This window comes from Cinclus cinclus, chromosome 11 (genome assembly GCF_963662255.1).
Source record: "Cinclus cinclus chromosome 11, bCinCin1.1, whole genome shotgun sequence".
Lineage (NCBI taxonomy): Eukaryota > Metazoa > Chordata > Aves > Passeriformes > Cinclidae > Cinclus > Cinclus cinclus.
The window spans coordinates 5,532,594-5,553,716 of record NC_085056.1 but is presented as its reverse complement, the minus strand read 5'-3'; the positions used below and the strand labels follow the sequence as shown (position 1 = coordinate 5,553,716).

The 21,123-nt window shown below is 44.4% G+C and overlaps 1 protein-coding gene across 3 annotated transcripts; it reads right to left on the bottom strand.

The window, feature by feature from the left end:
* Window positions 1–415: 415 nt before the first annotated feature.
* Window positions 416–2,783, bottom strand: MAF (MAF bZIP transcription factor). Of its 3 annotated transcripts, none has more exons than XM_062500055.1 (2): window positions 1,099–2,783; window positions 416–957 (listed from the first exon to the last, which is right to left on the bottom strand). In XM_062500055.1, the coding sequence occupies exons 1-2, from the start codon at window positions 1,680–1,682 to the stop codon at window positions 597–599; spliced, it is 945 nt and encodes a 314-aa protein (XP_062356039.1). In that variant the 5' UTR covers window positions 1,683–2,783; the 3' UTR covers window positions 416–596. The 3 variants fall into 3 exon arrangements, with proteins under 3 accessions (XP_062356039.1, XP_062356038.1, XP_062356037.1); XM_062500054.1 differs by having other exon boundaries at window positions 416–1,178; window positions 1,287–2,783; XM_062500053.1 differs by having other exon boundaries at window positions 416–2,783.
* Between the last annotated feature and the right edge of the window lie 18,340 nt (window positions 2,784–21,123).

Below are 21,123 nucleotides of genomic sequence, written 5' to 3'. Positions count from 1 at the left end.
TTTATTTTTTTTTTAGTTTTGTTTAGTTTTTAATTTTTTTAAATTTTATTTTTCTTTTTGCAAAGCTCAAATCTCATTTGAAGAACTCAGGATGGCAAAAAAAAATTCTGACTTTTTGGACACAGCAAGCTCAAAAGAAAAAAACAACCTCATGAACTTAAAAATATATATATATATATAATGTGGATGGCAGGTTTCAAAGAAGAACAAGCTTCATATGAAGAACTGAGTTGGTGGCGAGTTGAATCTTTAAAATTAAAAAAAAAAACAACAGCAAGCCCCCACAAAAAATAAAAATAATAATAATAATAATAATAATAATAATAATAAACAGAAAGGAAACTCATGTAGAACTTTAGATTGGCCAACACGGAGCCAGCCCACCTTAAAAAGAAAAAAAAAAACAAACAAAAACCAACCCCAAAAAAACTTTGTTTTAAAATTGTTTTGAGTTTTTTTGTTTTTTTGTTTTGTTTTGTTTTTTTTTTTAAAAAAAAAGGTAATAGAAGGTGGCAAGCGGGCTTGTGGCTCTAGCAAAGCCCCCAACAACAACTCACACGGAGAACTTTTAGTTAAGGTGGCAAGGCTGTGGGAACTCACATGAAAAACTCTGGAGAGGAAGGGTTGTCGCTGCTGGATCCGTTTTCTCTGAAGCCATTGCTGACCAGCTTCTCGTACTTTTCCTTGTAGGCGTCCCTCTCCCGGACCAGCCTGGAGATCTCCTGCTTTAGGTGCTCCACTTGCTGCAGCAGCTGGTTCTTCTCGGACTCCAGGACGTGCCGCTGCTGGACCCTCTTGAAGCGGCAGGACTGGGCATAGCCCCTGTTTTTGAGGGTCCTCCTCTTCTGCTTCAGCCGGATCACCTCTTCCTTGCTGACACCCCGCAGCTGCCGGTTCAGCTCCCGCACCGACATGGTCACCAGCTGCTCGTCGGAGAAGCGGTCGTCGAAGTGGAGGCCGCCGCCGCCGCCGCCGCCGCCGCCGTGGTGCGGGTGGTGCAGCCCCCCGGCGCCGCCGCCGCCGCCGCCGCCGGAGCCGGAGCCGGCGGCCGAGGAGGCGGAGGAGGGCGGCGCGCTGCCCGGCGCCGCGGCGTGGGGGTGCCCGCCGCCGCCGCCGCCGCCGCCGCCGCCGCCGTGGTGCGGGTGGTGGTGGTGGTGGTGGTAGTGGGGCGCGCCGCCCTGCGCCGCCGCCGCGGCGATCACCGCCGACACCACGGCGGCCGCCGAGCCCATCTCCTCGGCCGGCACGGAGCCGCCGGCGGCCGCGGCCAGCTGCTGCCCTCTAGCATAGCCATCGAAGGCGCCGGGCAGCGGGTGGTGGCTGCTGTTGATCAGCGCCTCCACCGCGTCCTCGGGGCTGAAGCCCAGCGCCTCCGGGTTGAGCTGCTGCGGGTACCCCGTCATCCAGTAGTAGTCTTCCAGGTGGGTCTTCTGGTCGGAGCCGGAGCCGGGGCTGGGCGCCGAGAAGCTGGGGGACGGGGGCACGGAGCTGCAGGGCGTGCTCATCGGGGTGGAGGAGAGCGATCCCCCGGCGATCAGGCGGCCGCACTGGCTGATAATGCGATCGGTCTCCACCGGCTCCTTTTTCACTTCAAACTTCATCAGATCGAAGTCATTAACATATTCCATGGCCAGGGGACTGGTGGGCAGGTCGGAGCTGCTCATCGCCAGCTCTGATGCCATCCTTTTGCTGCCGAGAGTCCTCCAGAAAGGGTGCGCTCCGGGAGCGAGGGGGCTGCTCTGAGTCGCCACCGGGTGAGCCAGCTTGATTTTTGGCGAGCTCCGCTCCGCTCTCCTGCTCTGCCTCCGCTCCGGTCCGCCCCGGCGGCTCCTCTCCCGCTCCGCGTTATCCCTCGCAGAGGCTCCGCTGATGCATCAGAGCGCGGGGCTCTCGCTATTCGCCTTTTGCATAGAGGGTTTTTTTTTTTTTCCTCCTCTCTCCCTCCCTTCTCTCTCTCTCTCTCCTCTCGCTCTCTTTCGCAGCTCGCGAACCGCAGCTGGAAGTGTTAGCTGGTGTTGTTGCGAGTAAATTTGTTGTTGTTGTTTTGTTCTGTTATTTTTAACACTTCATGGTGCCTTTCCTCTGGGCTCTCTCGTGCAAAGTGCAGAGCGAGGAGAGAGGTTCATCGGGGGAGGGAGGAGGGAAAGAGAGCGAAGGCAAAAAAATAAAAAAAATCAAAGTCTGTATCGCAACCAAAATAATACTACTAATAATAAGAGTTTAAAAAAAAAAAGAGAGAGAGAGAGAGGGAAAAAAAAAAAAACAAAACCAACTCGGCCTCAAAGCTACAGCAAGAAGATGAAAAATATTTAAAGGTTTGATCCGGCAGGAGAGTTTAAAGCATTGCGGAGTTTTATAGCGCCCGTGACGTCAGGCGGGACACGGGCTCGGGGCCGGGCCAATGGGCGCTCGCCGCCCGGCCTCATTAGCATAAGAGTCTAGCGACAGGGAAACTTTGCGGGCTGTCAGTCAGGGCTCAGCTGACTGTCAGCGCCCGCTTAACCCCCTCCTGGCCGCCCGCACCGCGCCCGGCCTCGGCTCGGCCACCGCCGGCCCGCTCCGCCCGCACCGTGCGCGACCGCGGCCGAGCGCCTTGCCCCGGGGCGGAGTGCCCGGGAGCTGCCCCGGAGCCCGGCCCGGCACCTGAGGGCGCGGGGGAGCTCCGTACGGCCGGGATCAGGGAAGGAGAGCTCCGGACGCGGTACCCGGGAGAGCCGGCAGCGCCCGGGAAGGAGCGGGCAGCGCGCGGGCAGCGCGGGGCTCCGCCGTGCCCGGTGCGAGTACCTGCGAGCGGCCCTTCCCCGGTGCCGGCCGCGGGTCATCGCTCCGCACGCCCGCAGCGCCCCGGTCACTTATTGATTATTTTGTTACAGGGACGGGACATCGATCCCTCCATCCCCCACGCCCGCCCGGAGGTGCGAGAGCCCCGCCAGTTTGCAAACCCCGCGCTCCCCCCGCACCCCCTCCCTCCGTGCTCGGCGTGCCGGCCAGGACTAATTAATTTAATACATTTACAACTAAATGTATTTACTTTCGCCTCACACCCTCCAGCCCTTTCCCCCCCCCCCCCCCCCTCCCGTTCCCCTCCGGGAGGGGGCTGGGGCCGGTGCGGGGGCCGAGGAGCGGCGGCGGATGGAGCGGAGCGGCGGAGCGGCTCGGTTCGAACCTCGACAGCGCCATCTCTCGTCCGCAGGTCAGTGCCGAGCGGCGGGCCGGGCTGGGCCGGGACGGGACGGGACGGGACGGGGCAGGACGGGAACGGGCTCCCCCGCCGTGTCCCGCCCGCCCCCGCAGCCGCCGCGGTCCCGCCCGGCCCCGGCTGCACCCGCCGGGTCCCATCGCGGCCCGGGGAGCCCCGCAACCTCCGAGGCTGCCAGGCTCGATTTTCCGAACGGGCTTTATGGGAATATCGATAGAATTAAAGTTACTTGTAATTCCGTGATAAATGAGATGTCTCTAGTAAGTAAGATTAAGTGCGGTGCTATAAAGTTGTTTATCTGAAAAGTAATTCTCAGAAACCTGACTTCTGACACTTGGTCATATATTAAACCTGCTTCTTGAACATTGTACTTCAAATCCTCCCTTCTCTCCCCTAGCCCGGTCCCTTCCCCCCCGGAGTTTGCTATTTATAACGCCGCTCAGGGTATCACTCCGTAGGTGCGGGCGAGGCTCTGGGTGATTTTTCACCGACTGTGAAAGTCATCATTTGCAATAGCCAAAGAATCTCTGCTTAGGAAATAGCACTTGGCGAGTGGATTTACGAATGGATAACATCTTCTGACTGTGCCATTATCAGTGTGAGTGCCAGTACTAACATCTGAAAGTCATACAGCATGTACTGTTCCTGGCAGCTGAAAGGGGTAGGGCATACTGCGAGTTTAGGAAGATAACTAGATCTCGAAATTATCATTGTGGCAATTCTGTAAAGATAAAAAATGCTACCAATACTTCTAACAAAATCAAAATACATTTATTTGTGCACTGTCCCACAACACACCCGCACACACAGCCGTGCACATCCGCAGCTTTATGTTACAGATGGCGATCCATGACAAAGTTAATGCAAGTTAACTGCTTGGGCTGACTTTCCTATTTCTTCACTTCGTTGGAATCAACAAAACTTCAGGCTCACAGCATAAATCCCCCCAGGACAGGCCAATTCCCTGTATTTTTTTTTCTCCTGAGCAAGATGAATGTGGCACTATATGTCCCCTAACATGCTTACCTGTGAGAGACATAAAGTGTGTGCTAATATTTTTAAATGAAAAGGTTATTGCATTTCAGAATGTACAGTTGCAGTATTTCCCTAGGCCATGCAGTAGATGGCTACGGAAATGTGGCTCCAGCCCCATAAAATAGTTTGTTTGGATGTCAAGATTCAAAGTGGTACTTTTGCAAACGAGTAAATTTCCTGAGTAAACTCTGAACTCTAGACAAAGAGTATGAAATTGTGTGAGCTAATGGGGACCGTCTCTTAATTGATACCAATGTAAGCAAGTACTGCAAATTAATTGAAGCTCTGACCTACCAGAACAACGAGTAAAATTATTAGTTGTACAATATTGTTCTTGTGTGATTGTTACACAGAACTGCTGCACCAAAATGTCTCTACTGTTCAGTGAAGCAGAGAAAAAAGATTATTAGCAATTTTTGGATAACCTTCAGAAGCAACATTCTCCTCCCTACAGTATATAATTCTCGATTTAGTAGTATTTTTCTTTATTATTTGGCTATTCACAATGGGTGTCTAAACATTTACAGTCCTCTATTAACAGTGTTTCTTCCATAACAATCACACACTTTCATTTCAATTAGAGCTATTCAGTCTCCAGTTTTTCCACAATTATCGCAGGCCAATTCCCCCAGAGTGCTCCCTTTTCCCAGCACTGTTTGTAACAATCCTGCCCCGAGCCAGGCAGAGGGAAAACTCCTCTGTCCCTCTCACAGCCTCTCGCTCTGGTTTGTTTTCAAGCATCTCCGTTCGACGATGTACCCGTGGAGCCCTGCTCGCTCCCAGTGTGCTGCTGACCTGGTTCATGAGCCTCCAAACTAATGTATATTTATTGTGGGAGAGTTTCCTGACAGACCGTGCAGGGGGACGTGAAACATTAACTCCAGAGCCTCTGGGGTCGGTGTGTGCAGAGCAGCCAGCAGCAGAGGCAGAACTTGCACCGCTGGAGCGCGTGTGCCTGTCCCACACACCACATCCAGCAGGAGCGAGCGTGCAGCTTTTGTGTTATATGGACTCACGCAGTAATTTGTTATAACTTAAACATGTATCAAGACCAACACATTAAGTACAGTTACTGCTCCTTTTGTTTATCTAGTGTCTTATTTTATGGTGCAGAACTAAACAGTGTCCGCTGAATTTAACTATGAAACCAGCCAAATTGATTTCAGAAAGGCTTCTTCAGGGTAACAGAGTGATAAGGCATAAACTGCTCCTAGGTGCAGTGCTAGATAAATCCTTTTAACAGTCTTCAGATCAGTTAACAGGGTAAGTAAATCACATATCACTGTTAGCAGATTTATGGGAGAGAATTAATAGAATCAGACGAGATAATCTGGTAAGGATAAAATTGCTGAGGAAACAGTCCTGCCTTACATTGGAGGGTATGAAACAACAGTCTGATTACTGGGAGTCGTTATGGATTGCTGAATTATGAGCTAAATCATCATAAGAGTAATTCAGTATTTATTAATTCTTTTCTCTTTAAACAACTCACAGATGCAAATAAAAGCCTCTCTCTCTTTGAAGACGCATTCTTTATATATTTTTATTGGATGTAATTTACTGTTTGCATTACCTGTATTTACTTCATAATTGAACATTTTGCATTCAAATTTATGTAATGCATTATGCTTGAGAATATATTTCTCCCTTATTAGCATAAATAGTTACTTACCTCATGAATTACTAACAAAGCTTATCTGAAAATATAAGTATATTTTTTATTAAGTGGAACACAAACATATGTACAATAAATTCTGATTTGCCAGTAGTTGTTACAGAAACACAGAACAACCCTGTATCAGAGAAGACAGAAAAGAAGGAACAGCAAAGAAGCAGAACCAATTACTGTGTGTCTATATGTGACAATAATTTCTTCTGTCGATGTTTTGTTTATTTTTAATAAAGGATGAGTGAGTCAAAGGTTTGCTTTAGAATGAGCAGATGAAAAAGGATTAATTTCTTCTCTCTCTTTCCCCAAAATTTTCTGGTGGACTTGGCTGTCCCTGGTGCTGTGCCACTGCAACCTTTGCTCCGGCTGAGCTCCTGCTGACCCGCTGCATGCCACAAATGGATGCTGCTCTGTACTCACTTTCTCATACGTTTCCCTTTTTCCCCCTAATCCTGTTTTTATGCTTGGGTTTACATCCAAATAATCAATATAATTTAGGACCATTCTGCAGTATCAACATAACCTTGCTTATTCAGAGAAAACCCCTACCCTATTGACTTCAAAAACGGTGGGATTGAATCCTTGATCCCATTGAAACCAATGACAAAACTTGTATTGATTTCAGTGGAAGCAGGATCAGGTCCTTGATGTTAGCAATTTGTTCATGTCAGAGGGCTGATCCTTCAAGAAATGAAAGACAGCAGCAGATCTGCTGGCAGGAAATCAGGTCTGCTCCCCAAAATCCAAAGGCAAAATTCCCGCCTAAGTCACGGTGGATCTCCTTTATGCTGAGGTTTTAGCACTGGGATACGGCATGGTGGGATGCCTGTATAATTTTGTCTGGATGCAGAAGCTGGTCCTCCTGGGAGCATTCAAATAACACATCTATAAATGTAGCACAGCAAAATGAGCTACTTTTGCCACTCTCGCTTTTCCCAAGCCCGGCACAATCCATTTCTGTGACGACAGTTTTCTGCCCCATACGCATCCAATACTGCTCTCTTATTTTAAGGCTGAGAAAATCTTCCCTTTAAACTCATGCTGAGCATCAAATTGGACTCCACTTGCAGCTGAACATCTTGGCTGCCTCTTCCTTTCCTCCATCAACTCCAGTATATTTTATGTAGAATTCTCCCTGTTAATGAAACTTGCTTCTCCTCTCTCCACTTTACAGCTTTGTATTAGTGTTACTGAATCCACCAGACTTGCTGCACTTCAAAGCTACAGAAGGAGAGAAAACAAAAAAAAAAGAATATTTATTTCCCTATACAGTCCCCTATTTGGCCATTCTGCCCAGATCATGAATACACAACCTCTATTCATTTGTCTGTCAAGTTTCTGTTGCTAAATTAGAAAAAAAAAGTAGCTGGAAAAGACAGGCTTAAACACACATTTTGGTTGCTTTTGTGTTGCGTCCAAGAGGGCTTGTGTTTTAGCTCTAGGAATTGTGAGGTTTTAGCATCTGCTTCGATTTTATTCGCCTGGATGTACCTGACAGTCACTACATGGAAGATACAGCGTCGGTGCTACACCTGAGTGTGTGAGTTTGCTCTGTCTACTCGGAGTCCAAATTAAGTAATGGTTTTTTAGCAATCAGGACATTTTCATTGCTCATTTATAATGTTCATAAAATGCTAGAAATATTGCAAATAACACTGTATGATCTAGAGGCAATTTCTCTCTCCGAAGGGAAGACAGCACAGAGGTGCGACTGGAAAGCTGCAAGTGACTCTGAGACGTGGCTAAAGGTTGGTGCCACCAGATTTGCACTGTGCTTGTTCCATGATGCATGTCCTACTTTATTAATTTTCATGAACAGCTTTTGCCTAAATGTGAAAATCAATGAAGAAGGCATTTTGATGCTAAAAAAAATCTATTCATTTAAGAGAAATAAAGACTTAAGTTGCAATAAAGATTTTTATAAAGCTTTATGGTGGAATTTATCATTTATAGCCCGGGTGATCGTATTCAGCTGTACAGTGTGGGTTTTTTTCTCTGAAATTAGCCAAAGTGGGTAAATGGAGAGCCTGGTAAAAAGTCTTGCACAAATTAAACTGAAAACTCTACAGAAACAAGAAGCTAGTACTAGTTAAGGGGAGAGAATAAAGTGTTTACATTAATGCTAGGTATCTGAGATATCCTGATAATGTCCTGCAACATGCACACTGCATTTGTATATATTTTAGCTCACAAAAATTGTTGCTGCTTTTTTCCCTTTTGCTTAGCATTAAGTTGTTTCAACAGTAAGAGTGGTTGCATTGGCAGCATGAAAAAAATAAGTGAATTTTATATGCTATCTCTTTCTTGGAGTCAGCCATCAGTAAACGGTGAGGAGGGCATGATTCCGACACGATGTTTTGACATGTAACTGTGAAGGTTGAGATGGTCTTTATTAAAAGTTGTGAACCTCAGTAAATTTTAAACAAATCCGTGATTTAATGTCTTGAAGTGTGAGATGGCACAAACTCATTAATTTTTGGTGATAAACTGTGCTGCATGCGATGGGCTGAGCGCCATGCTCTGGGCTTACTCCCTGTAAACAGTAAAATACGATAACTGCTTCATGTAACTGATGGGGTCTTTAGCAGCACAAGGTTCTTGGCTTACGTGACCTAAAAAGGTTCATTATAACAGAGGAGGGCTGGCGTCGAGCCCCGTGGCTCTGGCAGCTCCGTGCGGGGAGGGTCACCCGGGAGGCAGGGAAGGAGGGAAGGAGGGAAGGAGGGAAGGAGGGGGAGAGCGAAGCCAATTCCAAGCGGCAGCTCCTGCCCTCTGTGCGCTGGGATGGAAACGGCTCCGGGAGGGGCACGGCGACAGGGATCAGGCCAGGAAAACCTCGCATGGCAGCAATAAGGAGAGACACTTGGAGAAACATGGAGGGCTGATGGATGTGACACGGACGGGGAGGGAGCTGCGAGCCCTGCACCTCCGGGCACAGCTTCTGTCTGTCTGTCTGTCTGTCCGTCCATCTCTGGCACAGCGCTTGCCCACGCGGCAAAGATGCCCCAGACGTGAGGAAAGCTGTTGGATGGAATGTGGTTATGAGCATAGCGAGTTAAAAATCCAAACCCCGGATGAGCAGTATGTATGTAAGAGCACCGAAGGATCTTACGTTGCCTCCAAGCCTTAATTATCTGACTGAATCTGGCCTAACCTGCTTATCTTCTGAGCATTACTCAGGGGCTCTGGCAGGAGGAGGTGTCGGTGAATACAGGACAGCTCTGGAGCCAACACCTTTCCCAGTTGAACTGGCAGGAGTTGAGGTTTAATCATGGGGAGGGGGGAACTGGGGGGGTTTCCTCCTTCCCAGTCTGTCTCTCCTTGGCGGATCCGGCTGGCCCCAACTCCTGCCCTGTCCAGCCAAGGTGAGCCCGCTCCCTCCCAGCCATTCCCCTCCCATTCCCCAGGTTCAATAGCCCAACTCTACCTATGGTAAAGGACGCCAGGCAGGAGCTTGGCTGCTGGAGCTGCCTTGACAATGGAGATACAGCAGCATCTGTCAGAAAATCTATGTGAAAACAGTACCCGTGCCAGCAAATGGAAACTGTAGCTTTCTAATCAGCTACATTTGATTTGGTTTGATGTATTTAACTTCTTCTTTTTTTTTTCTCCCACGATTGGCAAATGTGTTATTCTTTCACAGAAATGAAAACAACCTGCGATTTACTGGATTGCTTTAGAGAGTCTTGGTGCAAAGAAGTGCATGTCATTTTGACATCTGATATCTTTCAGTGCCATTGATTGTCTTCAAGTGAGGGATGGAAAGTCTTATACCCCATTTGTTTTCCCTCCTACACCCTCAGAATTGGTTCACTGTTATGGGAGTGCTGGGCAGACCTGGTTCAGATTTGTCTCCATCCGGAGTCTGGGTCATTCGGAAACTCTAATCCTTAACTAAAAGGAAATGATAAAAATACCCATGAAATTAATTTTTACACCTGCAGTTGGAATTAATAATGGCAACCAGAGTGGCATCCTATTTCAGCTCCCTTGAGGTGACTAACAGTCTTGGTCATTAATATAATCCCAACCACCAGAGGAATTCACTGTCTGAGGGATCTACCATGAAAAACAAATGATCCCCAGAGCTATGTCTTCACGATGGAAACCGGCTTTAGTCATGTATTAGTCATTTTATCACAAGATGGTATTTTTGCACTGGGAAGTTTGCGCTATGTTATTAAAAGACAACAGAACAGAACAACAGCATTTGACTTGGTAATTTGCACACAGGGTTTGATTATGTTTGAGCTTCCTCACTTTAGAAGGATGTGTGTAAATGACTAAGAGCAATAAACGAAGTCTTCTAAGTGTGAGGCTTTCTAATGCCAAATTCACATGCATTTATTACTGTCTGTGCTTAGCATCCATCCCACATATATCTGTGGGTGATGCCTGTACTTCATCTTGATAAGGGAGTGGTCTATTGCTAAAATGCTGCTTGAATTTTCCCCTGATTCTGCTTTTCTCCCTTAATTGCAAGGGATGAAATGTGTCAAGTGTCTGCTTCACTCGGCTGGGAATCACGGTACTGCCTCTGCAATTTCCCAGCCTTCAAAGATGACATGCAGCTAGCAAACTATAAAGCTAAGCGACTGCTCGGTGGCTCTGAGCTGCCTTCAAAAGGCATTTGCTTCTAGCAGTGGAGCAGCATTAGGACTTCAAGCAGGGCGCAAAATAGGTGTGCACTCGAATCCTTTAGCAGAACTATCTTTCAGAAGGACTTTCTCTAATTATGTTTGTTTAATCCTGCCCTAATGGCCACCCGTGATATGCTGCTAGTGCCTGAAATGTTTCAGCTTTATTCTCCTCTGCTGTCAAGACCAGCTTGGCTTGTGAAAAACAAAAAACTATTCCCTGTGCCCCAGGAACCATCTGCTCGGGGTGTGAGCACATTTCTACCACTACCTGTATTCATAACACAAAGAAGGTGGTCTCTTTTGTCTTTTAAATGTAAAGTCTGAATTTTTTTTAAGGCAATACACACCTATCACACAGCACTGCATGTATTGTTCTGGGAGACAGTAATAACCTCGTGGTGCTGCTGAAGAGATCTTCCTATGCCTGAAGTTGTTTAGTTGCATATTTACTATGTCACACAAAGGGGCTTAAAGTTCTTTAGCAGTGGTGCAGCACAAGAATTAGACAGAGATTTGGAGATACAGGCTTGTGTCTCTGTGATTTGTACAGACATTTCAGCCACAGCTTTTTCCTCTCCATTTAGAGCAGTTAGTAGGATCAGTTACTGCGAATGTAGCTTGTGTTATTCCCCGTGGAGTAGGAGACAGGCAGGGCAGTTTCTCTCTTTATTCTTTCTGTCCTCTCTACAGATTTGCACCTTTTATAGCTGTTAAGGTAACTACCAAACTACTTAGAGACTGGCCTCTTGCAGTGGCAGGCTAGCACTTTCTGGTGTTAGTTTAGCCTCAGCAGGTTTAGATTCCATCCCCTGCAGTCTCTTCTAACAGGGATTCATTTTTTTTTTATCTGCCTGAAATTCAAAGTTCATCCTTGAATGATTCCAGCAGCACCTGGCAAAGTCCTTTTGCAAGATATGATCCAAAATCAAGCTCTAGGAGCCACTGATAAATAGATGATATACCATAACGTTTCTGTAGTTTTCCAGATTACTTAAAGAGCCTGCCATTAGTAAATCTAGCCTTGCAAATTTAAAGGAAAGATATCCATTGTGCCACATTATTCTGCAAGTACAGCTGGAATGAAAAGCTAGCTGTAGCTGAGTGGGCACTGTCTCAGAAGAATCTAGATACCCACATCTTTGTGACACCAAAATTAAACAGGTCAGTACAAAAAAGGGCACTTCACAAAGGTCATGTAGTGCCTTGTGTTGCATGGGTCAAGCGCATGTGAACCCTGTTGCCTGGTCACTCTGCTGCTACATAGTGTTCCTGGTATTAGAAGAAATTTGCACCACCATGTCAACCCACTCCAGCAGTTGCCAGCTGCACAGATTAATTTTTAACCTCCTTTGCGTTTTCCAGGGCTAAGGCAGATGAGTAAACACTTCATGCCAAGCCTCAGCTGGGCACACTGTTGTCAGCTCAGTGGAGGTGACAGTTCCCGAGTGTCTTTTTGTTCCCAGACCCCTGGTTTTGATTCTTCTGTTTTCACAGAATTTTCATCCTGCCTGCCAGCCAGACACCAGCAAGAATTCCTGTGATGCCAGTTCACAGCAAAGGTGCTGCAAAGCTGCAGTTATCTGAGCAGAGAAGGGCGGCTACAGGATTTCCTCATGGAAAAAAAGTTCGGTTTTAGGCTTCTGGTGGCTTCTCTGAAAGATAACTAAACTTTGAATATAGCACTATCTGAAACTTGATCTTGGGGTCAGAAGTACAAACATGCAAAGCCTGCCTAAGTGAGGATGACATGTAAACCCCCTCGTTATCTTCCCTATCACCTGCTTTAACAATACCCAGGTTTGGAGAGAGCCATCCTCCTTTGTTTTGGACTGGGATGGCAGCTTCCAGGGGTAGAAGCAGGCCTTCCTTATCTTCACAATTTGAGGAATAAAAATGGGGTGAAATGTCCTCGATATTAGTCCTGCAAACCCCAGGCAGGGCACCCGAAAGCCACGAGCCCCAACATTGCCATCCAGACTGAAAGTCTGACAAATAGAATGTAGTAGAACACCCTCTTTCATTGCTTAGCAGGTAACTCTTTATTGATGCTACATAAGAATATTGCCTCATCTGGGGCCGGATAAAAACAAAGGAAGTTTTTTCAATGTTTGGCCCTTCATTTGGGAATTTCAGCTAATAACTGAAATGTCCTGCCTCTGTTTCACAAGTCCCCTAACTAATATACTGGGATGTGTGAAAACATTGCTATGACTCATAGCTTCACAGCCCAAATCCAAACTTCTTTAGAGGCTTGGAGTGGTTGGGGCAAGGGCAAAATTACAAAAATTAAGGTGAGATGTGTGAGACTTGCACTGAGGAGGGAACAGCTATAGCATATCAATGCTCTTCAGCATCACCAGCCACGTAGCAGTAGACAGAGACAAGAAAAGTGCTTAATACATCAGATTTTCTGGTTTGGAGCTGTTTTCATCACCATGCGTCCAAGTTAGTAAGACATGAAAAAAATATAATCAGTCAGGGGAGCAGGAAAAAATTGATGGAAATGAGCAGTACCTAGTACTTAGTTTTACCTCATTTTAGGTGTTCTTTCCTCAGTTCATACTGAAAATTAACTATGTATTTCTGGAAAAGACAGAGCTGGTGAGCAGGAAAAAGTTGTCACCTGATTGGCTTTGGCTGTCACCCTTTGGCTGTCAGCTCTACCTAAAGCACGTGCTACAGAGGTTTAATGAAACTTTTCATTTGGACAGAACATAGACTGTCCCAAGTACAGCACTCAAGAGTGTCCAGTCATGTGCAATTCAGGGACTTTGTGGTAAACACCACCTCTGTAATGTGGAGCAATTAAAGTCATTCTCACCACAGCTGAGCCTGGCTCATTTGTGAACAGTGGATATTGTATGAAGCCTGTGATGATCTGACTGTTTTAAGAAAAGACCTTTCAAAGAAGGGAAGCCATTGATAAAAAATTGAGGTGCCACAGAAAAGGCCAGATGTTAAACTTTTAGGTGTTTAAAGGGCATGCAAATTTTTTCTCATGACTGAATGTGTATATTACCCATTGATGTGATCACTTAGGCATCCAGCTCATCATCTGAATAGGCAAATATCATATCTTCTGCAGCAACCATACTCAGAATTTAATGCAAAATTCATTCTTTTTGAAAATCAGTCCCCTAGAACACAATGGTAAATCATGCATGATGAAGTGATAGGAAGAGAAATGCTGCACTCTTCTTCTAAGGTCTTTATTTCTTTTCTCTAGAAAAATGTCTCCACCTTGATGCTGAAAGCCACAATTATTATTTCTTCATAGTCACACTGTGTCGCTGCTCAGTGGCTCACATCATTGATTGGGCTCCATTATGCTAAATTCTAGAATACCCAAAGAGCTAAATATAAAGCAGGAGACAACAGACATAAAAATAGATGTGGACCACAAGGTAACCATGAGCCACAGTTACCATGAGCCTGCAGTAGATTTATCTTGTGAGGTGCAGTGAAGCAAAGCTGGGGTGACTCAGGGCGTGACAAAAGAGCACAAAGGACGAAGGGTTAGTGGTGGTTCTCGCACTACTGAATTACCACACTGAAAGGATTATCCTGCATCATGATAGATGACACAACAGCTTTCCTGCAGCCCATGATTGAATGATGCCCAAAAATGAGGCTTCTGATCCCACATGATGAGCTCACTTGTCTATTATTTTGTTTGTTTTTCAAGTTTTATTCATTTTTTCTCTTAACAAAGGTAAGATTAGTCTGCCAGTAACAGCCAGTTCTCAGCTCTGCCATGGCCTTTTGTTTTCTGGCAGCTCCAATGGTTATGGGGTTCCTTGCTCATTTCCTTTTCAGCCACATGATGTTTATAGTTACCATGTTTGAACAAATACAGCAAATTGAATTGCAGATGATATGTAATACAGCATAATAAAATACAATAATGTACATGAAATGTACTCTACATTTGTGTATCAGCTTGTTAGCAGCAGTACTGACCTTAACATGCATTGCTTGGAATCCCATCTTCAGGCACCAGAATCCTTGAGTCTCTTTGGTTTCCATTCATATTATGATGCTTTCCATTCATATTAAGACCCACTGTATTTACTGTTCTCTCATACACAACGACAGATGTATGTAAGAAAAGATATGTAGGAAAGCAAACCTGCCATGATTATCTGTCTCTAAAATGAATGCTTACTCAGGAAGACAAAACACTCTTCCCCTTGCTAGGAAAACCTAAACTACGTTATGTTACACAAATAATATGCCCGTCGTTTTGGTGCCATAAAGCATAAATCACAATTTAGCCCTCTGCAAAAAGCCTGTGTGCACTGAGCTGCTGTGCCACAGTGCCCGAGGTGTACCTTCCTGGGAGGGGATGGGCAGAGCTGGAGGAGGTGGTGAGGAGAAACCACGGAGCTCCTGGCACCGGTCTCTGCCCCTGCCACCACACATCATTTCTGCAAGTGCCCAACTGGGAGCAAACTGGGACCAAATCTGAATGTGGCTTCCTTCAGGTGATGTCAGTGCAACGCTTGCTTTTCTCCTTTTTAAAGGGTAATAGGAATTCTGGGTCTGTGTCAAGATTGTGATCCCCTGTGCAGGATGGAAAAGGATTTTTAATGAAAACAAGCTTCGGTTGTGAATATTTTAATGCAGTGCCAAAGTGGTAACAGGATGATAAAGTTTTGATAGGCCTGGTATTGGCTTTTATTTTTTTAAGGGGGAACTCCTCTCTCTCTAACAGAAAAAGCATTTTTAATGCCAACATCAATATAAAGTGCTGCTGGGACTTTTATATCTTTTCAATATCAGGCCTATGTTCAAGGAGAAAAAAATAAATGCAGTGTTCACAACCATTTGATATTATAGTTGAATAGCTTTCAAAAAGCTCTTACCATGTTTTTATGCACAAAGTATGATTTGGAGGTTGGGGATGGAAAATGAGGGAACTGGAGGGGAGGGGAATCTTTTTGCTAATTTATAGCTGCTAGCTGAAATGTTTAAGACCAATTTTGCCAGGGTCACAAAATGGTGTGGAGATTGCTTTATTTAGCAAATAGCAGAATTTCTTCTTCTTCTTTCCATCTATTTTTTTTTTCTGGCAGCATCAATAAATTTGTTTGATGCACTTTAAATGTTTAATTAAAACATTATGTTAGCACATTTACTGTAAGTGATAAAAACACTTTGGAGGTGGTCTTAAAGCAATTGGTGGCTCTGAAATTGCTAGACATGCACTAGTAAATCAGATACAAAGTCCATAAATTGGAATGATTCTCTTTCAGGCCTGTGCCATTTCACAGATATTAAAGCTGCTTAATTTAATTCCTCAGTAATGTGGAATGTGTACAGCAGCTGATGTCACTTCTTCAGACTGATTGTTTAAGGTCATATAAACTCAGGCCTACAGAGCACAGGATAGAAATTCCCTCTTATATTAATACTGTTTATAATTCAGTTCTCCTTCAATCCCTTAATCAGAAAAGAAATGTTTACTGTGTGATATTTCTATAAAATAAGTAGGAATTGTAATGAATACATGAAAAAGTAGAAAAAATACTCACTAAGTCACAGCTACTGGTACCAAATGTCTCTTCGTTTTAAGCAGGCTTGTTCAACTTAAAAGGAAAACTTGTTTTTAATGCAAAGCAGTCACTTTTATATATGGAATTCAACTGCATTTTGTAAAGTAGAAAGCACAAAGGAGAAGTAAAAGCTACTGTGAACTATTCCTTGCAAATGACTTTGTTCCCCAACAAGTAGCACTGCCCCATATTTACTTGATGAAATCTATAACCAGCTGAAGTCAATGGGTGTTTTGCTGCTTCCTCCCATTAGAAGGGCTCATGCTTTTAGGAATTGCATAGGTAGCATCTTTAACAATATGCAAGGGATAGCATCTACTGCTCCACTGCTGTTTTAATACCTGCATTCAAAACACAATAGTAATAAAAGCTTCAGAACAAATTATTACGATTGGCTTCTTTGCCTATGTTGGAAATCTTTACTGAATCAAATTAATGCGGAATATAAATATCACAATTAGATTTCACCAAGATGAGCAAAGAATGAATCTTCCTTCTTCAGCTAAGAAAGTAGATTTTCTCGAGGAATCTCTGAGTCAGCATTTCTTGCAAGATGAACCTTTTTCCCCTTCCCCCAACAATGTCAATAGCTGAGAAGTCAATGATTTCCAAGGATGTCACGGATAACTTGCAATAGGAAAGGTAAAAGTTCACTCATTTTGATGTGTACATAACCTATTTCAGTCATCTTTAACAATATGTAACATGAAATTCTTAGCATGGAAAACTTGACTAGATGTCATGTCCCCTACTCATAAAAACACAGCTGTGTGACAAGTTTATCCCAGGATGCAGGAGAAAAATTAGCTCCATTAGAGGCTTGACTCTAGAGCAGCAGGAGCTCTTCACGAATCGCTCTGCTGCAGGAGCCACTGGGTAGATGGTTTCTCAACATGAGGGTTTCTATGGCTGTGAATATTTTATTTTTTATTGTCTGCAGTGTCTGGTACCACCGAGTCCTGATTCATGGCTGAGATCAATGTCGTGCCAGGGATAAAGCAACAGAGTACAACACATGCTGGTGTTGGTGATGTCAGAGGAGTGTGTTGGTGGAAATGATACTGTTGTCTTCAGTGTGTTTTTAATTCATATTTGCTCTCTTTCCTGATGAAACCACGTTTTTACCACCAGCATGAGGTGGAATGGATTTTTATCTCTCATGCATCAACTGAGTTATCAGCACGTTCTAATTACACTGTGTAGTGAGAAGCAGCAAGAGCACAGCTGGATGTTCTGACTACAGATCTGAGGTGTCTGCAAGGCAGGCATTTAAGAAAATAACTAAATACTGAAGCTCATTAGACCATGTAATATTTAAAGCAGGGTTGAATTTGTCTCATGAACTCTGTCCTGTGTGGTCAAATTCCAACTGTATGTCTGCCTGCCCTACTATTAATCACTTCTTGGATCAAGAGACAAAATCACCTCTCCAACATTCTTAAGCAAATGTGTGTATTTTCCACAAACAAACAAAGAAATCCAAACTATTTATCTTAACTTGTTGATTTGTCCAAGTTATCTCATCCCAGACATAATGACTATCCCAAATATTAATAGGAAAAATTCTTTGTAACATCTGCACCTATTGTAAAGTTTTTATTTTCTTCAGTCTTATGTTATACTGGTTCCAGTCTTTAATGGTTAAAAAGAGTAGCAAAGGAGTAAAACCTCGGCAATCTCACACATCTTCACCTGACCTATTTCAGATTCTCATAAATGTCAAAAAAACAGAGAAACCAACTGTTGCCACACACAGCAAGGCCTTCACTGATAAACTCTGACAGAGTCCTGTCAAGCTTCAAAGCAATTTTCAGCAGAAATTAATACTCTGTATTAGAGTCATTTTCAAAAGAAATTAAGTAAGTGCACTGGAGTAATTTATTCCACCATTTCCAAAAGGAATAATAATAGATTCTGTATTTGTAAAAAGGAGTATTCATAACTGAAAATTAAAACCCAGATTGTGACTGTTCAAATTTGGTCATTGTGCTTCAAATAAAGAAAAATGCAAAACATGTATTGTCAAGTATCAGTCCAGCCAGAGTTTCAAAGTACCTGTATTGGAAAAATATTATGAGATGTGCCCACAAGTCATGAACATGATTCCTAGGTACTGTGAATTTTGATATTGTGTAGCCATTATATACATGCATATACATTATAAACCACTGATATTTGCCATAGGTTAAAATGCTTTACTTAAGCATCAGTATTTGTATCTAACTGAGCATAGCAATTCTCTAGGTAAGCTTAAGGCCTTTGGGATTTTCCCCCCCTTTTTTTTTAATAGGAAACTACATTTTTAAACAGTTTTGATATTTCATGATATAGTTTGTGACAGGGCTATTTCACCATTCACTAACATGGGCTGCGGTGTCATCACATAGTCCCTAGCACTCTGTCAGTGTGAGTCTATGGAGAAGACATCAAGATGTCAACATTTTCCAGAAGGGGAAAGAGTGTCAGTGCAAGTTTGCAGAGACATGGTTGTGTGAGAAGAGGAGCAGAAACGACATGGTGTCTGGCTGTCCAACACTGCTGGACAAAGGCACGCTTATACCAGGAGCCTTTGAAGAGCCATGGGCAGTATTCAAGAGGAAGCAACCAGGTAATTTGGATGTTTTCAAGCATTAGGGAATATCTAAATAATTTTTTTAAATACCTGATCTATAACAGGAATCTCACCCCAGCAGGTGATTGGAAAGTGGCACAGTGTTAAAGAAGAGGAGAGATGAACAATCTCTTGGGATCTCCAGTGCTGTCCTTGAGAGGTTTCCTTCCTGCCTTTTCCTGGTTAGTGGAGGGTGCAGCATTCTCCTGGAGAGTCTGCACAGCCTGTGGAGAGATCAGACCAGCAGCCAGACCCTGGAGAATCTCCTCCTGGAACCAAGGGACCACATACACCACAACATCAGTGCACAGGTAGTGCATACTACCTGTGGTGGTAGTACATGGTGGTACCCACTCATTTCACCATTTGAGATCACTCAAGGCAGATTGAAAGGTTCATTTATATTTGAGCAGCTGAGCAAAGCCCTCAGGGATGCACAGCTCCACCAGTCTCTGCAAGTGTCTGTCTTTCCTCACCCCAACCATGTTTCATAAAATATCCAGCCCTGCACCTCTCCTTCCCACGTGCTGCCTCTTCTCCCAGCTGTGCCGAGCTCTGTCCAGTGCTGGGAACAAGGAGGCTTCCCATAGCCCTGTTTCCTGCACGCTCTTGGAAAGGACACCCCACTATTTCAGAAGTGCAGTTCTGCAGTGTTGAGTTACATTTGTTTAGCCCAGACATCTGGAATGTATCATATAGAGGCCAGATTTGAGGACTATCTTCATTTTATGCTGCATGCAGGAAGGAGGAAGGCAGAAGGTTCACATTACAAATGAGCTCTAATTACTTTTTGTTTAATTAGTGGGCAATGTAAAGGTGCATGTTAACACATGGTCCCACCAAACTCCTTTCTGACCCTCAGCAAGGGAGTTCCTCCATCAACATTTGTTGCATCAGAGCAAAACTGAGGTAGAGGGATATGGATATCTTCTTGCTGTGATATGAATGGGACCAGGTTTCCATAGACACTTCCATATTTTAGGAGTGGATGCCTGTTTGCTTCAAGAGTCTAGAAGGTCAATTGTCTAAAGTGACTGAGGCAACAAAACTCTTAAAGTTCAGAAAATTTTAGCAAGGGCAGGATTTCAAAGCACCCAGGTGCCCGCCACACCCTGACTGGTCATGTGAAGTACGTCAAAATCAGGGGTTCTCTGCCCTCTCCCCAGCTGACAAATGGGACTCTGGAGGTCTAACCACAACATTGAGTGTTGTGAAAATAAGAACAAAAACAAAAAATACATCTTACTGCATCCATTTATCAGTGCAAAATGCTAAACAACCCAGAGCTCAGCGCAGCCGAATAAAAATAGAGGCAATTGTCCTGACCTTGGGTGGTGGGTTTTTCCACCCTTTTGCTGTGCTTTCTTAGGGAGGGATTTTCGTCATTACCACAGGAGATGTCTCCTGGGCACCGAGCTGTGGCTGCTGTCGAGAGCAGCACAGCCAAACCCATCACTGGTGCAGCTCCACCAAAGCTCCCAGCCTCACAGAAGGGACTAATTTGGCCTTGTGTATTTTGAATAAATTGTTAACTCTTCTCGGCATGAAGAAGTGATTATTGAAAAGTTTGCCTCCACATACAAATGCAAATGACAGTCGAAGAACACGTGAATGTTAATCTTCCAAACCAAGTACGTAGACAAATGCTAGTCATTAGAAACATTTCCGTGCATTTATATTAGGCTGTCCTCTAAAAGACTTTTCAGACAAATATGTCATCAAGATATTCAAAACCATGTAATCTTATCCAAAGTTTCATCTATCAACAGTACAGTTTTCATCTCTCGCAGCTGTGTGTCAGAATGTGCAGGCAGATTAGCCAGCTGATAGCAAGGGGGGAAGGGAAAGAGGGGCTCTGTCATCATCAAGAAATACTGCTGGGGAGAAGAGACTCTTGCTGTTGATGTTTTTTTGTTTTTTTTTAATCTCCCCTTTCTGTGCAGGGATGTAGAGGATATTTGCAAAGACTTAAATTTTCTGATGGGAGTTGGTGCTCACCCCTGCTCAAAGCCCCCCTCCTTCTGCTTCTCCTTCCCTGCAGAGATTAAGTTCTCATAACAAAAAACATCCTGAGCACAACTGTGTATCTGGTATCTGTGGCAAAGTGTCCCCCTCCACGGCAGGCTAATTCACCAGATTTCTTGTGCTCTCATAGGCCCACAGAGAACCTGAAAAAGCCCAGATCCAGATGGTTTTGAATTCCAGCTGCACTCTTCACCTTCCTCAAAAGGCAAATCCCCACACAGGTCCCTTCTCCTGCGAGAGCCAGGGAGATCACTTCAGGAAAAGGAAAAAAAAAGTTTACTTTAACACTTTTCAGCAAATTCTGTAATACTGTTGTTTCAAGGAGAGAGATGAATGATGACATATATGGGCTTCTGATAAAGATACAAAGAGATAGGGCTAAAACATAC